The following is a 15,787-nucleotide window of genomic DNA, read 5'->3' on the forward strand; positions in this document are numbered from 1 at the left end:
CTACTCACTTTACACTGCCACTTGTACAGCCAGTGCTCCTGAGTGGCAGGTTGACCCGGACAACTCAGAATGCAAATTCATTGCTTTGTTACATATGTCACATCGGACCTCGAAGATGCCTTGCCAAACTCAAAACGATATCCCGTGCTGTCGCGACTCCATCAAGACTCTAGACGCGATTGCGGCACAAACATAAGCGCGCCGTCTCTAATCATATCATAAATTAAGAAGGTGGCCATGATGAATATGTAGCCTCCTGCCAAAATCTACTCCTGCAAGGCTGTAGGCTACCTCCAGGTACTTTCCAAGCTTTCAGGACTTCAGAAGATGGCCTATAGTCCTTCATCAGGTAAATCCGCAGAATCCGCCGCTCGTCCTTGAGGAGCAGCCTAAGCTCGTGACCAAGGCTGGCAAAGTTGAGTACAACACTTTTCAGGCAAGGCATCTTCTGCGCGGCGTGGCCAAGACTCGTGTAGAGGTCGTCAATGTATTGCTTCGTGAGCGCATCCTCCGGGGTAGCGCCATCGGCATATCTTGCCACGCCACCAAACAGTGCGTCCGCCGAGACTTGGTCCAAGCGAAGCGTCTCGAGATATGGCCAATGTGCTTCATCTGAAACCCCATTGGCGCAGAAGAGCTCAGGGAAAACCTCCAAATTTTCTATACGCAAATGTTGCAACTGCATGGAGACCTTGTGAAGCGTTACGCACAAAAGATCTTGCTCAGCGCTTTCGTTTAGATTTCTGGGTTCGGGGATCTCGTCATCTAAGGGCGAGCTCCAGCATAGGGTGACATCTCTGACAGTTTGTGGAAGCTGGGAAAATCCTTCGGCAGCCGCGGTCCGCCTGCTGGAACGCATGTCGGGCTCGGTCGAGGGAATATCGTCTCCGCCACTTAATCGAATATCTTTCAGAGCGCCACATGCTGACGCGATAGCCAAGCAAGCAGGTAGAGAAATCTTGTTCTCGAAACACGGTAGTTGAGGTGCGCTGTCGTCTTCCCAATGCATCATTGCAGGAGTCACGAGCTCAGGGAACTCCAATGATGTGATGCATGACGCACGCAGCAAAGAAAGTCTGGGCAGGAACTCTGCACGATACGGAGCAATCGAGTCTTCCGTGCCGGTCGTTGGTATCGACTCTGGCTCACCGCTTTCCTCGTCGGTGGAAGCATCTTCTGCTTGCAAGGCTATCTGGAAGGAAATTTCCTGATTGGTCCAAGTCGATAGATGCTCGAACAATTGGCAGACGCCTTTCGAGAACGCTTGATTATTCCCGCGCCGGCATACATTATCATACGTGTAGTCGTCATCTTTTTCGCGGGCTTCGCTCAACCAGTACGGGACTGCAACTCTGTAGAGAATGTGACGCACATATGTACGCCGAGTTCGCTGCCAATCCTGTGGTCCGCTGGTAATGTTGATCAAGATGTCCAATGGGATTCCATGTTTATCGTGTCGTTCTTCGTCACTGACTGTGATAGTCGTCACATCAGATGGACTACGCACGACGATTGATGTATAGATCTGTTTCTCGAAAGCGGCCTGCCAAGACTTGTTGACCAGCGTGTAACGCGACAGATTTTTGTCCAATTGCGCCAGGTGGTGTACGATGAGAGACAGTACTTCCTGAGGTGCCGAGGAAGCCATTTGGCAAGTGATCAGGCGTTTACTTCCTTTGGGCCCGGAGGTGCGAGTTAACGGTCTGAACGTTGTAAGGAATAGGGGTAGCGAAGTAAGCCAAGCAACTGCTCTGCATACGGAGTATCTTCGGAATCGCGGTTGTGAGCCGCATCTGCCCAGGTATATACACCGGATCTTTTTTCCAATACATTCTCACTTCCTCGCCACAGGACCGCTTACAATGATCGTTTGACATCGCAAGCTCATTCACTAATAATGGACAAGTGGACGACATTCGGTATGGCGATGCTCGAGTCTCGACAAGCTGGGTAGGTGCGTCGAAGTGAACCATCGTCCTCGACTATGATGGGCAGCCGTTCGCGACGCAATGCCAGATGTGCCCTCTGCAGCACTCATTTGGTTGTGTGCGCAGCTTGGAATACTGGAAGTATAGAAGCTTATGCTTCCTCGGATCTCTTCTGGCAGCCTGAACTCGAACTCTTGACGACTACTTGGATATTGGCCGCAATTAAAGACATCAGCTATACGTGTTTTGCCTTACACGCCAACAGAAACATGCCTGATGTATGTGTACGAACGTCAGTATCATCTGAATTAATCCTTGGCGTATCCGCGCAACGCATACGAAAGCGTTGGAGTGCTGCACAGGACAGTACATGTCACATCTTAGAGAGCTGTAGCTGTATTTCATGCATCTATCATTGAGCGCCTTACAGACACCAACCTGCGTGTTATGTGTACAGCGAAACCGGATGACAGCCTTAGAGGATGACTGATCGCGAGGGCTCCGTATAGAAGCCCGCTTCCGCTATGGTGTCGGCCCCGATAATGTGTGGAGATGGAGGAAATTTGTGGAAGAGCCTCACTTGCACGCTCTCTGTTACTGGGGCTCTCGAATAGTCTCACTTCCTCTGCTATCAGTATCACCGTATCTATTCGCGAACATCCATTATGGTAAATTCCAACTCAGTGTTATACACTGTCGACCAATAAGGTCGGTTTGACTTAGAAGATCTGACTGGTACGACAGGCATCTCAGAAGAAGTCGAGTTATTTGACGCCCCTACTGAAACGCAACTCAAAGCCACTACACTCTTCGCTGCACACGATTGTACTCGCCTAAGCGATCCCCTTCTACAATATATACATCGAGGTCACGCCCTCCATCCCAAACGTAAGATCAGCATCATGAAAGCCATAACACAACCCATCATCCCCATTAAAACATACATAGAAGCCGGCACCTGCTCGTTCAACCCAAACATTGCTGCAAACCAGCATTTTCAGATTGTCCTCAGACTGGCCAAGAGACATAGAGCCACAGACTCCCATTCTTGCCGACTGCAAAACTGAATAGCACCTAGTCCAAGCTGATGCGTCCATCATGACCCTCTGCAGCATCCAAGGCATCAGTGACAGCAGAGCCCTCGCCCTCGAACATGAAAGCATCATAGATAGCTGCTCCAACAATGCAGCCAAAGAGGGGTACAACGAGAGGGACAATGAAGTAGAAGCCCTTGGCGGTAAAGACTTCACGGCCATAAATAATAGCAGAGAAGACACGAGGGCCAAAGTCACGAGCAGGGTTGACAGCCTAGAAACTTGTTAGAAACGTAGGCTATAAAGATGATGAACATGACGGTACTCACGTAACCAGTTTGCCAACCCATAGAAGCACCAATAGCGACCATAAGAGCAAACATCATAAATTGGGGAGCCTTGAGTCCCTCATTCTTAGGGTCCGCAACGGCGGAAGCACCGAAAGCGAGCAGAGAGGATCCAAGGAACTCAGTAACAGCAGCCTCCCAATTAGTGCCAAAGTGTGCGGCAGGGTAGGTAGCGAAGATACCAGCAGAATGGTGACCCTGAGGAGACAAGATAGAGCCACCAGGAACAGTAAACTCAGGGTCCCAAGCCTTGATGGCGGATCTGTATTGCAGGTAGACCAATGCAGCTCCGACAAAGGCACCGGAAAACTGCGCAGCCCATTTTCCAGGAAGTTGAGCCCATTGTTGCTTGGTAGGACGGATGATCGCAGAGGCAAGGGTGATGGCAGGGTTCACAGCAGCGCCAACATAGCAGGAAAGTGCGACGGCAGAAGCCCAGGCCAAGTTGACTGACAGAAAGTTCGCGTAGTAAAAGTCTGTCAGGACAGCTTGAGCAACGACACCATCACCAATGAGAATGAGAAGGAGGGTGCCAATAAACTCGGCAAGGTAAGGGCGAAGACCATTACGGTGCAAGCTGGCTGGTATACGGACGGCCATGTTGTATGTCGACGCGTGAGAAAGAAGTCGTAAAGTCGTTGATGGAATGATCCGGTTCTACCAGCCTGAGGTCTATGATGTTATATACAAAGCAGATACTTCACACACGACATCGTCGCTGCTGCTGCGGCGTTGGGGAGCCCTATCCCAAGCTCGGTCCAAGCAGGTTTTCTTTGCTGCGCCCGCGACTCGGCAAGCTGGGCATGTCTGGTGAATTATGATCAGCGTCTTTCACCGTTCGTTTCATCATTCTTCAAAAGTGCGTAGAAAACACAAGGCGGCCGGCACAGAACTTCGAGAAGTGCGGTGAAGTCGGTCCTTCTGGCAGATACGAACTTACATCTTGAGCCTCAAAAAGACGGTGTCAACCCTAAACAGGACCCTGCAAATGCGTCACCAGGTCACCATCAATGTTTACCAACGAGTTTGGACAAACACATGAACTAAATATTCGGAGTCATATTAATTTTTTACTGCTAATGGTATCATGTGATTCAGAAGATGAAACACGAGGCCTAAGCCAACATGATTCAATCCTCAGCCCAGTGCGCAGAACCTGTCAGGCCGCAACACGTTCGAGCCCAAACCAAATTTCGTTTCCAAAACGTGCCAACTAAAAGGTATAGCCATGGTCGTCGTCAACTTCATCAAAGTGCTGAAGCGTGAATCATCCACACCGCCTCAGGGTGATTAGTAGGTGGTGAGGGCAGGGCTGCCAGCACAAGCCGGTTGCGAGAATTTTGTCTCGACATAGACCTTTTGCATGCCATCCTCCTTCTTGTCAAACTTGTAGTAGACCTTGTCGAGATCCTCCATGCGGACACGGTGAGTGACCATCTTGAGAGGGTCAATCTTACCTTCCTGAATCATCTTAAGAAGCTTCTCCCAGTAGAGGTGGACGGGTGCCTGTCCGTTGCCGATCAAGCGGATACCGCGCTCCATCAGGGAGCCGATGTTGAAGTGGTTGGTCTGGGATGAGGTCAATTTTGTGCTAAAGTGATGACAGGAGGTGGGTAAAACTCACGTAGCCGACGTAAACACCGGTGATACCGCAACGACCGTAGTTCTTGACACTCTCGATCATCTCATTGATGATCTCGGAAGTGTCAGTTTCCAGGCCAGTCATCAACTCAATAGTGTGCGCCCAGCCCTTGGGGTATTCTCCAGCGACACACTCCAGGGCAATGTCGGGGCCACCGTGCTCCATCTTCTTCAAAGTGCTGACAACAGTCTCGCCCTTGGGTAGGTTCGAAAAATCGATGGTCTCGATGTTGGGGTACTTCGACTTGCAGTAGTCGAGACGCCAGTTCTGGTCGATAACAATGACACGTTTGGCACCGTTCATGTATGAGAAGTCAATGCACATCTGACCGATGGGACCAGCACCCCAGATGGCAACGACATCACCCTCCTTGACTCCGGTGTCAACAACACAGTTCCAGCTGGTGCTGACAACATCAGACAGGTAAAGACCCTTCTCATCAGGAACGTCGTCGGGGAGGTGGAGCAGGTTGACGTCTCCATAGGGTACACGAGTGTATTCAGCCTGGCCGCCAGCGAAGCCACCGGTGAAGTGGGAGTAGCCGAACATGCCGGCGGTGCGACCACCGTACATGGCGTTCTCTATGGTGTTGGAGTTGGTCTTCTCGCACTGCGACGACAGCTTCTTGTGGCAGTACATGCACTGCAGATCTTGTCAGCATTGAAAACTATCTTCGTGATTGGAAGAGAATACGAACGTCTCCGCAAGCAATCTGGAAGGAAGCGACCACACGATCACCGACCTTGTGGTTCTTGATTTCGGAGCCAACCTGATCAATGACACCACAGAACTCGTGACCGAGGATATCACCCTTCTCCAGCTCGACAACTGAGCCGTGCAGCAAGTGCAGGTCGGAACCGCAAACAGTGCTGCCAGTGATCTTGAGGATAACATCGCGAGGCTCGATGATCTTTGGCTTGGGACACTCGATGACCTTGACGGTGTTCTTGCCTTGCCAGACCAGGGCCTTCATCGTCACATTCGGGTCGCCATACTTTTCTCTGTCGTTTCCAGGGTTGGTAACGTCCTGGGCAGTGACAGCGTTATCGCCGTGACCGATGGCTCTCTCAGCCAAAGCTGCTGCTTGTGTAACTGCTGCCATGTTGAATTTGTTATGTTGACTCTGATGAATGGAACAGTTGGTACGAGATGAGCTGAGAGCGGACTCGGACTGTGGCATTCATGGGCATTTGACCTTGTCGCTTTGTGTACCTACGTCAGGTCGGCATAGCTTATACGTCACCATTCTTTTCGCGGGACAGCTGCGGCTGGCATCTATATCTCGTTCTCGTGTGTCTGGATCACAATATCCAATCACAATGTGTGACCGTGCTCGTCTAATCTATATTTGCAACTGCCGTGCAATTCACCTTCCCAAAGCTCGATGGCTCTCTGAGTTCACGATGAAATTATCCTTGGAGGCTCTCGTACAAACCTTGGATGACAGCTCGAGCCTCAAACTTGTGACATCATCATTTCCAGCATTTTGCGGGGCATATTTCGCGGGAAAGTGGGGCGTAAACAACGTGAAACCTTCAAGCATGCCAGACCTGACAAGTTCTGTGCCACCATGTTGAACATGATCTCTTGTATTAATTGACGTGGCTAGAGCACACGAATGTATTACGATGATGTGTCTCCCAACAGCTAATAAAACAGAATGGTATCTTCGTAGACTTCGCCGAGTCTTGCCGACGCAACGCCAAATTACTGCGAAGGACAAAAGAAATGAGTTCCGGCATACTTTGGGTGACCCGTCATATATCGTTATCGATACTGCAATGATGTACCAGGTCGAAGACATGCATCAGGATGCTATGCAGAATCCTAGAGGATAGACTGCTCAAATGCCCTTCTCCTGATGCTTCTTCTTCTTGAACAGAGACGGTCGTTGAGAGGTCGAGACGAGTTTGTTCATCTCTTGAACACTCTGCTGAGTCATCATGTAGGACAGCTTCGCTTGTTCCGCTGCCTGCATGGCGGTATACATGTTGCGCTCGGCTTCCACAGCGTTAGTAACTGTATCAAGCATGACTTGAGCGAAAGAAGTCATGCGCTCTTTGCGAACGAGATCGTCTTCCTTAGAGGCCTCTCGACGAAGAGTGAGTCCCATCTCCATCAATGTGACAGTATCGCGCTTCACAAAGTCCAAATCAACTTGATGGTTTGCCTCGGCTGCCGCAAGATTGTTCTTAGAGATCTTGCGGAGAAGTGATGGAATGTGTTGCTCAGCAGCATTCAAGCTCGCTGGAGTATCCTTGACAATCGAGCTTTGTGGAGATTCTAGCAGTGTAGCTGCTCTTCTAGGAGATTGTACTTCCTCCACGGCGGTTTTCTTGACCAGAATGCTTTTCGTCGTTGGTCCTTTCCTGGCTTCAGGAAGAGAAGGAACAGCGGGCACCTCTGGTATGTCGGCATCCGCCAAGGCCGACTTGCGACTCCCTATCGAAAATCTTCGGCCACCAGAGCCAGATGTTGATGGAACCTCACGTTTGCTGGAGAATAGTTCCTTCAGATTATCGAGTACCGACTTGCCCTTCGCTTCGCTCCTGGACCTGGTCGATGGGAAGGTACCATCGCGGGATATTTCAAGAGGCTCGGGTGACTGACGGCCAAGCTTGATGTTGCCGATCGACCCGCATTGCATGAAGCTGCCTCCTCTCCTGTGACTAGATTTAGGAGTGACGGCCGCCTGGCCCGGAAGCTGACTGGGATTTGTCGTAGGAGTTTCGTTCCGGGGAATAATAGGCACAGGTGTCGAGCGACCGCTCCGACTTTCGCCACAAAGCTCTGACACTTGTTCAGGTTTGTCCGATGGAGAGGTGTCACCTTTGCTAGATCCTGATGGTTGTACAAGCTGTGTAAATTTTAAAGCTCGATGGCCGTCCGAGTCCGGGGTGGAGTTTGCCTTACTACGACGGACGTCCAAAGGGGGAACCACAAAGCTCTTACGTGCTTCTGAAGCTGGCGTAGGAAGCATGTATGATGGGACACGATCATTGCGAGTGCGTGCAGGTCCCTGGCCGATCATCTTGGAGGAGACACGGGATGGCTTTGTCGTACTGCTTCGAGTCTCGGTGGGCTTCGAGGCACTGGCCGAGGATACGTGTTTCCTGGTAGAATTGCCTTCTAGCATGGACAAGGTCGCTGAGTCTTCCTTCCTGGAGTCTTGATTCGGCCTTGGGCCATCAGTGTGGTGCATGGAGTCTGTTCGCTGGATGTCACGTTGTCCAAGTTCTCCGGTGTTTGTCTCCAAAATCGACTGTTCGCTACCTTCTGAGATTCTCGAAAACGTCTTAGGCCGCACAGAAGGCGAGCTCTGCACCGTCGGCGACTCCGGGCCCAAATCGGCGGGATTGAACCCAAAGTTAGCAGGCCATGACACATGGAATCCGTTCTCACTAGGTGAGGGCAACTCGAGGTCAGCGTCGGCAGGAGCTGCAAGGCTCGACTGAGAGACGAAAGAGGGTGTACGGGCCCCCTCGGGCCCCATGATGAGCTGATCAGCTTCATCTGAGATACTCAGTGTCGAGCCGACGAAGGAGCTCGAGAGTAAGCTTCCAGAAAGCTTCTTGACCCTCGTGTATTCAAAAACATCGTCCGATGCAGATTTGTTTTCACCGAAGATCAATCTCATGGGGCTCAGTTTGTTGGGGTCGGAAGGTGATGAAGCTCTTGAAGGTGGGTCATGTACAGCCAGATTGTTCTTTCCATGCGATGATACCTTCGAAGGCTGACCTCGGCGATTTGATGGGCGTGTACTGCCCTGATCCAGTGTGGCAAAATCTGCAGGGTTGCCCAAACGTCGGCCTGCAAATGTCAGGACATCATCGGCCACCGATGGCTTGGAATTGGGTGGACTGCGGACGATCATAGGCGTCGTCTTAGGCGAGACTGTAGATGTGATCGGGCTTCGCGGGACTTTACTGCCATGAGCCTGCGGCACAGATAAGGACATGGCACTTGTTGATGATCTCTCCAGATGCTGAGCTCTGGGGCGTGAAAAGCTATTCTCTGCAGGGAGGTATCTGCGTTCTTGGTGATCGGCGGAAGAACTGTCTCTTGTACTTGTAACTACACCTATGCCTAGACCCGCATCATGATGCTTGGGTTCGGGTGTGCGAAGCGATGAGAATCTTGGTGGGTGAGGATTTTCTGCGTACGTGACGGATAGCACGGGTCGTTTGGTGTCCATCCTGCTCGGAACGTCGAGCGAGGACACTGGCGAGGCGCAGTGAGGCGAATTAAAGCTGCTAGATAACTGTGGAAGGACAGGAGATACCACGACAGGACTGTTGGGTCCGGACGACCTTGGAAGCTTGCTCGAAGCTCTGAATGTTGTACCAGGAGTTCCACTGGGAGTCACGCTTCCACGGCGTGTGACCGGGCGCTGGGGAGAGACTGCTGACTTTTGCCTCGCAGTTGAAGCGCTGGGACCTGAGAGCTCAAATGTCTCTCTGATCGAACTCATCGAGTCGGTAGCAACGTAGAACGGTCGAGATGGTAGGGGTTTCTCGAGAAGCAAAGACTTGTTCCTGCGACCTGTTCTGGCTTCGGGAACTTGATTGTGTGCTTGCGTGATCTCAGCAGCAGAAGAACTCGGCCTACCCTGGCGTATAGCTCTGCGAGCCGATTTGGTAGGAGACTTTGAGACAAGGTGGCGAAGGGCATCGGGGACTGGCACTGGTGATGGCCGACCCTGAGATTGACGACGTGCAAAGCTCGAGTTTAGGCTGTCATTTGAGGTAACCGTGCTGAGGCGCCCACGGCTCGAACTTGCCGAGATGGTCCTTGGTCCAAGCGAAGTTGATATGGGCGACGGAGAAGATCCTGAGCGCGCTACGGATGATTTTGTCGAGGCCAGCAGGCGTGTGAGGTTGGATACTGGAGGTTCATTCTCATCGTTGATACGGCACCTTGGTTCAGGTCCGACCATGGGGATGCGACTTTGGCTGTTGACGCTCCGGTCTGCGAGAGGCGTCATCGTAAAGGCTGAGCGAGTGTTGATTCGGTTGATCACCAGACTGTTATTCGCAGTTTGTCGTTGATTTCGATGAAGTCGTGAGGTGTTCAGGCAACTCAATACATTACAATTAATTATTAGTGATCGTGTTCAACATGCAACAGAGTCCAGAGTGTTAAAAGAGTGACATGGAGTTTGTGAGTACAGACACTCAAAAAGGATGAGGTCGTCCAAGGAAAGGTCGTGAGAGCGCAATTTGGGGGACCCGCAGAAGGTTAAGTCGTACTTTCCACTTGAGTAATATCATTGCGCTGCCTGAGAAAGCAGCCACGATCAGGCCAACGGTCAACGCTGTCGTTCCTTCTCTGCCACTCGTGTTTATATTCAAAACAGGAAGCCTTGAGATTGCAAGTAAGATGACCGTTGGAGAGCCTACAACGCTCGCGTGCTGTTGTATGCTTCAAAGTCCGAATTGCAACGGCTGCAGTATATACGTGCACAAAACTCTTGATAGACTCACATGAGCCGGAGAGCTATTGTGGAAGTCGCAAATAGCTCTACTGAGGAAGTCTATCTACTGCGGGAGCCGATAGAGAGCGTCTTCCCTGTGCTTGTATGCGACGGCCCAGGGTCAAAGGCGTTTCAATTGTGCAAGAGCAGGCATGTTCTCGGATGTAGCAAAAATGGAGTTTTACAACCAAGATCTGCCGCATATCGAAGTATGGAGGCAATTCCTCCTGAGTAGCAAGCTTCATGCTGTTGTATCTGTTTCGAGTGTCATCATACTTCGGGCCTGAGCACTGCTTCAAAGCCCCAGTGGTTGCAGAACCCTGGAGACTGATGTGACCACATCGACTTGAGGACCCAGGCAACATCTCGAAGATCAAATAGCAGAGGATTGTCATATGCGGGATAGCCTTCGTAAAGGTAACAAGCAAAGGAAATGAGGAGCGAGGGTCTGCCAGGAGAATAAACGGTCTTCGGCACGAGAGACATGCCGACCGGAAGACGGAAGTGGTAAGGACACCCGTGCACATGTTGCGCCTCGGTGGGCAAGAACAGAGAAACATACCCTTGAGGGAGTTCTCCAGTACAATACAAACCATCCCAACCATCAGTATGACCGAGAGTACGGCACATGATGGTAAGATGCGTTGCTGGTAAGCAAGAGTAGTAGTCTGGGAGAGTACCTAGGTGGACGCTTGGTACCGACGCCCGTGGGCAGCGCGAGCTATGACCAAGCTTCATTTTCGAAATGTTTTGTTTGACAGCTTCGAGAAGGCTCGGAGACAGGCGGCCCCTTGAGAACACTGTGTTGTCCTCATTTCCAGAGAAAAAAAGAACTACCCTTCTTCTTTCTTCACAAACATCGGCAACATGGAGGGAGATAGCTATATCGAGAGGAAGATTGACTTTGTCACGGGTCATACTGGAAGTAACATCTGGGATATCACCCAAGTTACATTGATCGCTCCCGTAAGACACATTCCTTCCAACCGCAGCCGCATCTATTTAGGCAAAACGTTGATGATGATATCTAACTGATGATGATAACAGGCTGCCGCGTTGCTTTGGGCTGTGCTTCAGACTCGCCAGAAATTCTTTGACCCTTACACGACATCATCATATCTGACTGATTTCCTGCTCCAAGTCGGAGCTATCCTTTTCGCTGTCACGGCGTATGCTGATAATCCTACTGTCTTGGTCGGGTTACTACTGATCCCTGCCATTGGTATTCTCGTCAACGGTGACAATCTCGACCACAGATTCACCAAGCCCGCAAAGCCTCCTGTGAAGGAGGATGCAGCCGGACCTCCTGAACCTGTGGACCTGGTTCCTATCAAGCCTTTCATCACCACTTACAGAGGTGCCATGATGATTATCACCTGCGTATCTATCCTGGCTGTTGACTTCCCTGTCTTCCCTCGTCGTTTCGCCAAAGTAGAGAACTGGGGAGTGTCACTTATGGATCTCGGTGTTGGTTCTTTCGTTTTTGGTGCCGGTCTGGTTTATGCGCGCCAACAACTCAAGGCAGAGGACGAGGATGCACCCAAAGTCAGATTCACCAGCCGCATGAACTCTGCAGTCATGCACTCTTTGCCTCTGCTTGCCCTCGGATTCCTTCGCCTTTGGACTGTCAAGGGTCTCGAATACCAGGAGCACGTTACCGAATATGGTGTTCACTGGAACTTCTTCTTCACTTTGGGACTTCTGCCTCCTTTCGTCACGCTCCTTCAACCGGTTTACAAGTACATTCCGTCCTACAGCGCTCTGGGCTTTGCACTGCTCATCCCCTACGAGATGCTGTACAATTACACCAACCTCGGATTTTACATGTTCATGGCACCTAGAGACGACTTCATCTCAGCAAACAGAGAGGGCATATTCTCTTTCCTTGGCTACCTCGCAATCTTCATCGTCGGACAAGGAATTGGTATGGAGGCACTTCGTCGCGACGTCAATGCTGCTACCCCCATGACGCACAACGATGAGTGGGTCGCCGACATGCTCGGTGGAACCGACAGCTTGAAGGAGGTCCGCAAGACACGCGAGCACAACTCGATGTTCAAGCTTGCCAAGTGGACTGGTATCTGGATCATCTTGTACGTCTTCCTGACTTGGCACTACGGTCCTCGCCTGACGGTCTCTCGTCGTCTGGCGAACTTGCCTTACCTCGCTTGGGTCGCAGCCTTCAACTGTGGTCAGCTGCTCCTTTTCCGCGTCATCGAGGGCATTCTCTTCCCGCTTCTGTACACTTCCCGCGACAAGAAGGTTGAAAAGGAACGTGTTTCGAAGGCTACTAGTAAGGTGCTGAATGCGTTCAACCGCAACGGATTGGTCATCTTCTGTCTTGCCAATGTGTTGACTGGAGTCATCAACATAACCATGCCTACTTTGGACATGAGTGACTATGAAGCCATGGCAGTTTTGATCAGCTACATGGCCATTTTGACCAGCGTTGGTTTGTTCTTGGATCAGCGTAACATTACCATCAAGCTGTAGTTGGGTTATTGTGTGGTGTAGATAGGCGAAGAGAAAACATATAGAATTCAATCGATGCGAGCCTTTCAATCACACAGATTCATTGTCAGCACTTCAGTGATGCTCACAATTCAGTAAACGGATCCTCGAGAGCACCTGCGTGAAACAATCCGACGTCGATAGTGCATGCAGCCGAAGGACAGGGTGACGAAGCTCAGCAACAAAGTGATTGCCCCTCCAGGATTTCCAAAGCTCAAGGCTGCACCCCACCATCATCCCATCCCACCTTCGCAAGACAACAACAACCAATGTGAAAAGATCATGTCCACGCCGCCGGCCCACAAGAGGCGCCGTGTAGACTCCGGCATACACAAACCCTTCGTCTCGCCCTTGAAGCGCACACCCTCAACCACCCAAGCCACTCCAGCACCCACACGCACGGCAACCGCACCCTTCACACCATACACACCCCTCCACAGCAGCAGCCTGCGCAACATATCCAATGCCACCTCCACCACACAAACCACCCCTGTATCGCACGACCCAGAAGCCGCAGCCATCCACCTATCGATCAAGAAACTCGAACACCGCATCCGCGACCTACGCAGTCAAAACGGCATTTTACTCCAAGCCTCGCAAATAAACACCACCACCACCACCACCACCACTCCATCATCCTCATTCCAAAGCGCAAAACCCAGACTCCAACGTCTAGCGGAAAAATGGCGTCGAGCATCCCAATCAGCAGCCGAAGAAGTCTTTTCCGATTTCTCCGCAAGGATAAAAGACAATGGCGGCTATGCTTCTTTTCTAAAGCAAAGAGCAAACTACAAACCGTACGCAGATGTTGAGGAAAAGGAAGATGAGGGGGATGAAGATACTTGGAGGGACGAGATGGGTGAAGTGCTTACTGAAAGAGGCAAAAGGCAGAGGAGAGGGGAGATTGAGGAGAGAGTTCAGAAGCAAGAGGATGAGGCTGAGGAGGGAGGGGAGGAAGAGTTGACGATTGGGTGTATGTTGCAGGTGTTGAATATCCCAGCCGAGGTTATTGGTTGGGATGAAAAGACACAGGCATGGAAGTGAGATGCTCAGACCGGAGGCTTGCATTGCAAGGAGTGGATGAAGAGGCGAGCAAACGCGACAACAGATGCCGAGGGAAACACGTATGGATACACGAACATGATACACTACGACTGTTATGATTATACGGCTTTTACAGATGACACCCTCCGAATACAGCTTTTTGTTTCTTTGCAGAATTCCGTCACAACCACCTGAGCTGCCCCCTTCCAGACGTTCTCCACAGCCTGACTGATGTCTCGTTTATAGAAGCATTCCATAGGATCCGCGACGGATATGACCACCGCACAGTAGACCGGAAGACATGTGTTGAGATGTTCCTCCTCCTCCCTCTCAATGCACACCTCAGGAATCTGGAGACCATAATGCGACGGAACAGTCTTGTTTGGGTGTGTACCTTTGATTAATTAGCTAAAGGCTAATTTGATCGAGTGCCCTTCTATGTACCAAATTCCCTCTCTGCCACTCCCCTTCAAGACTGAGTACCCTTTGTGAAGAGGAGATGAAGCAACGACTTTCAGTAGGAACCGTTCGCTTGATGAGAAATACTGCGACTTCCAACAGCAGCAACAGCAGCAGCAGCAGCAGCAGCCACGTGTCACAAGGTTGATGTTGGTTCAATCCGCAGTTTTCGCTGGTTGGTAAACACTGGGTTGAAGAGCTTGATGCGGGCCAGTGTGGATATCTTAACCAACTCGATCGGTGTGACAGTCTTTTAGGCAACGGCTTTGATGGCGAACCGGTCTTCTTCGGGCCCAATGCTGGGACGTCCTTAATCTCGGGCACACCGTCTTCGAAAGTAGTCTGGGCAGGTGTGATGGTTGATGAAGGGAGCGAGAGTGGTTCTATCGAAGACGGCATCTTCAAATCGGAACGCTGGTCGTGATTGATGGTGTCTTGGGGTGTGGTGACTCTGAGAGCTGAGACGAGGAAGAAGGAACATCGGGGAGGAATGGTGCGAGTGAGATTCTTCTCCAAGTCGACCTGTCCTTGTTTCTCACGGCTGTCCGGTGTGGCTTGATGTATGTGCCAGAAGGAATCTCGACCGTGTCAATGTCAAGAGTCGCTCTCAGCAAACTGGATCCTCTTCCTATTGTCATTCCCACGATATCCACGACGATGGTAGTTGTTGGAATGGTCGCAGTCCTGGTCGTCGCAGTCCCAAGGAATAGGTGGGGGGAGCAGGTGAAGGGGACGACTTCAGGTGGCTCATACACTGCCGACTCTTGGGCGCGCAGACGTACGGCAACTTCTTATTCCTGGTCGAACTGATCTTACTCTTGTAGTCGTTCAGGGACCTCATCGATGCCGAAGATCTTTGTGATTTTGCGATGCGGGGCCAGGATGGCTAGGTGTGGCATGTATTCTCGAACGCCTTCGTGCAGTTGCTCGAAGAAGTCACGCGGCACACGAAAGTCTTCTTTGTGGTCGGTCATGATGACACAAAGAGGCTTTTGCGTCTCTGGACATATCTGTCCAGTCTCTCTGGCCCATATGATGCCTCTAGGTCCGACAGTATGGGTCTCGCCTCCAATGGTGAAAGTTCTGGAAGTGGTAAAGTGTCGAGTAGACATGTTGGTACTGATGATAGGATGGTTTATGGATGCTGTTACTGTTGATGGTCAAGCTACATGGTTGTTGCAGTTGTGGCGAAGGTTGAGACGAAGAAGTAGTCTACCACACTACATGACTCTCTCAAAATGACGCGTGAAGTATGTTCGTAACATTGTGTACCAATACAAAAGTCGCTAAAACAACGGTCTATACGTGTACTCTTATCGTTTATTCTTGAACACGTTCTTAATTCATGG

General features: G+C 51.0%; 8 protein-coding genes across 8 annotated transcripts; 2 read left to right on the plus strand and 6 right to left on the minus strand.

Annotated features, from left to right (window-relative positions):
* Positions 1-223: 223 nt before the first annotated feature.
* Positions 224-1,648, minus strand: AUEXF2481DRAFT_26965 (uncharacterized protein; the record flags this gene model as incomplete). Its single annotated transcript, XM_013491326.1, has 1 exon — positions 224-1,648. The coding sequence occupies one exon, from the start codon at positions 1,646-1,648 to the stop codon at positions 224-226; it is 1,425 nt and encodes a 474-aa protein (XP_013346780.1).
* Positions 1,649-2,525: 877 nt separating this feature from the next.
* AUEXF2481DRAFT_37131 (uncharacterized protein) lies at positions 2,526-4,181 on the minus strand. The gene is made up of 2 exons (XM_013491450.1): positions 3,292-4,181; positions 2,526-3,236 (listed from the first exon to the last, which is right to left on the minus strand). The coding sequence occupies exons 1-2, from the start codon at positions 3,907-3,909 to the stop codon at positions 3,003-3,005; spliced, it is 852 nt and encodes a 283-aa protein (XP_013346904.1). The 5' UTR covers positions 3,910-4,181; the 3' UTR covers positions 2,526-3,002.
* Positions 4,182-4,599: 418 nt separating this feature from the next.
* On the minus strand, positions 4,600-6,053 carry AUEXF2481DRAFT_2532 (uncharacterized protein; the record flags this gene model as incomplete). The annotated part of the gene is made up of 3 exons (XM_013491232.1): positions 4,600-4,878; positions 4,934-5,593; positions 5,649-6,053. The coding sequence occupies 3 exons, from the start codon at positions 6,051-6,053 to the stop codon at positions 4,600-4,602; spliced, it is 1,344 nt and encodes a 447-aa protein (XP_013346686.1).
* A 409-nt stretch (positions 6,054-6,462) lies between these two features.
* On the minus strand, positions 6,463-10,203 carry AUEXF2481DRAFT_497033 (uncharacterized protein). The gene has a single exon (XM_013491657.1). The coding sequence runs from the start codon at positions 9,933-9,935 to the stop codon at positions 6,795-6,797; it is 3,141 nt and encodes a 1,046-aa protein (XP_013347111.1). The 5' UTR covers positions 9,936-10,203; the 3' UTR covers positions 6,463-6,794.
* AUEXF2481DRAFT_496996 (uncharacterized protein) lies at positions 10,204-11,131 on the minus strand. The gene has a single exon (XM_013491658.1). It carries the CDS (start codon positions 11,027-11,029, stop codon positions 10,472-10,474), a length of 558 nt encoding a protein of 185 aa, XP_013347112.1. The 5' UTR covers positions 11,030-11,131; the 3' UTR covers positions 10,204-10,471.
* A 65-nt stretch (positions 11,132-11,196) lies between these two features.
* On the plus strand, positions 11,197-13,000 carry AUEXF2481DRAFT_77542 (uncharacterized protein). Its single transcript, XM_013491522.1, has 2 exons — positions 11,197-11,390; positions 11,472-13,000. Exons 1-2 carry the CDS (start codon positions 11,292-11,294, stop codon positions 12,915-12,917), a joined length of 1,545 nt encoding a protein of 514 aa, XP_013346976.1. The 5' UTR covers positions 11,197-11,291; the 3' UTR covers positions 12,918-13,000.
* Positions 13,001-13,217: 217 nt separating this feature from the next.
* Positions 13,218-13,979, plus strand: AUEXF2481DRAFT_2535 (uncharacterized protein; the record flags this gene model as incomplete). Its single annotated transcript, XM_013491233.1, has 1 exon — positions 13,218-13,979. The coding sequence occupies one exon, from the start codon at positions 13,218-13,220 to the stop codon at positions 13,977-13,979; it is 762 nt and encodes a 253-aa protein (XP_013346687.1).
* Positions 13,980-14,069: 90 nt separating this feature from the next.
* On the minus strand, positions 14,070-15,059 carry AUEXF2481DRAFT_497120 (uncharacterized protein). The gene is made up of 2 exons (XM_013491659.1): positions 14,424-15,059; positions 14,070-14,373 (listed from the first exon to the last, which is right to left on the minus strand). The coding sequence occupies exons 1-2, from the start codon at positions 14,835-14,837 to the stop codon at positions 14,161-14,163; spliced, it is 627 nt and encodes a 208-aa protein (XP_013347113.1). The 5' UTR covers positions 14,838-15,059; the 3' UTR covers positions 14,070-14,160.
* Positions 15,060-15,787: the final 728 nt, after the last annotated feature.

Source organism: Aureobasidium subglaciale (assembly GCF_000721755.1).
Source record: "Aureobasidium subglaciale EXF-2481 unplaced genomic scaffold scaffold_3, whole genome shotgun sequence".
NCBI lineage: Eukaryota > Fungi > Ascomycota > Dothideomycetes > Dothideales > Saccotheciaceae > Aureobasidium > Aureobasidium subglaciale.

What these genes read in the sequence shown, in the direction of transcription:
- AUEXF2481DRAFT_37131 (XM_013491450.1), bottom strand. Translation starts at nt 3,909, where the DNA reads ATGGCCGTCCGTATACCAGCCAGCTTGCACCGTAATGGTCTTCGCCCT. An exon ending in TGGGTTGGCAAACTGGTTAC is followed by an intron (nt 3,237 to 3,291) that starts GTGAGTACCGTC and finishes ACAAGTTTCTAG; the next exon opens with GCTGTCAACCCTGCTCGTGA.
- AUEXF2481DRAFT_497033 (XM_013491657.1), bottom strand. Translation starts at nt 9,935, where the DNA reads ATGACGCCTCTCGCAGACCGGAGCGTCAACAGCCAAAGTCGCATCCCC.
- AUEXF2481DRAFT_496996 (XM_013491658.1), bottom strand. Translation starts at nt 11,029, where the DNA reads ATGGTTGGGATGGTTTGTATTGTACTGGAGAACTCCCTCAAGGGTATG.
- AUEXF2481DRAFT_77542 (XM_013491522.1), top strand. Translation starts at nt 11,292, where the DNA reads ATGGAGGGAGATAGCTATATCGAGAGGAAGATTGACTTTGTCACGGGT. An exon ending in AAGTTACATTGATCGCTCCC is followed by an intron (nt 11,391 to 11,471) that starts GTAAGACACATT and finishes TGATGATAACAG; the next exon opens with GCTGCCGCGTTGCTTTGGGC.
- AUEXF2481DRAFT_497120 (XM_013491659.1), bottom strand. Translation starts at nt 14,837, where the DNA reads ATGCCGTCTTCGATAGAACCACTCTCGCTCCCTTCATCAACCATCACA. An exon ending in AGTGGCAGAGAGGGAATTTG is followed by an intron (nt 14,374 to 14,423) that starts GTACATAGAAGG and finishes AATTAATCAAAG; the next exon opens with GTACACACCCAAACAAGACT.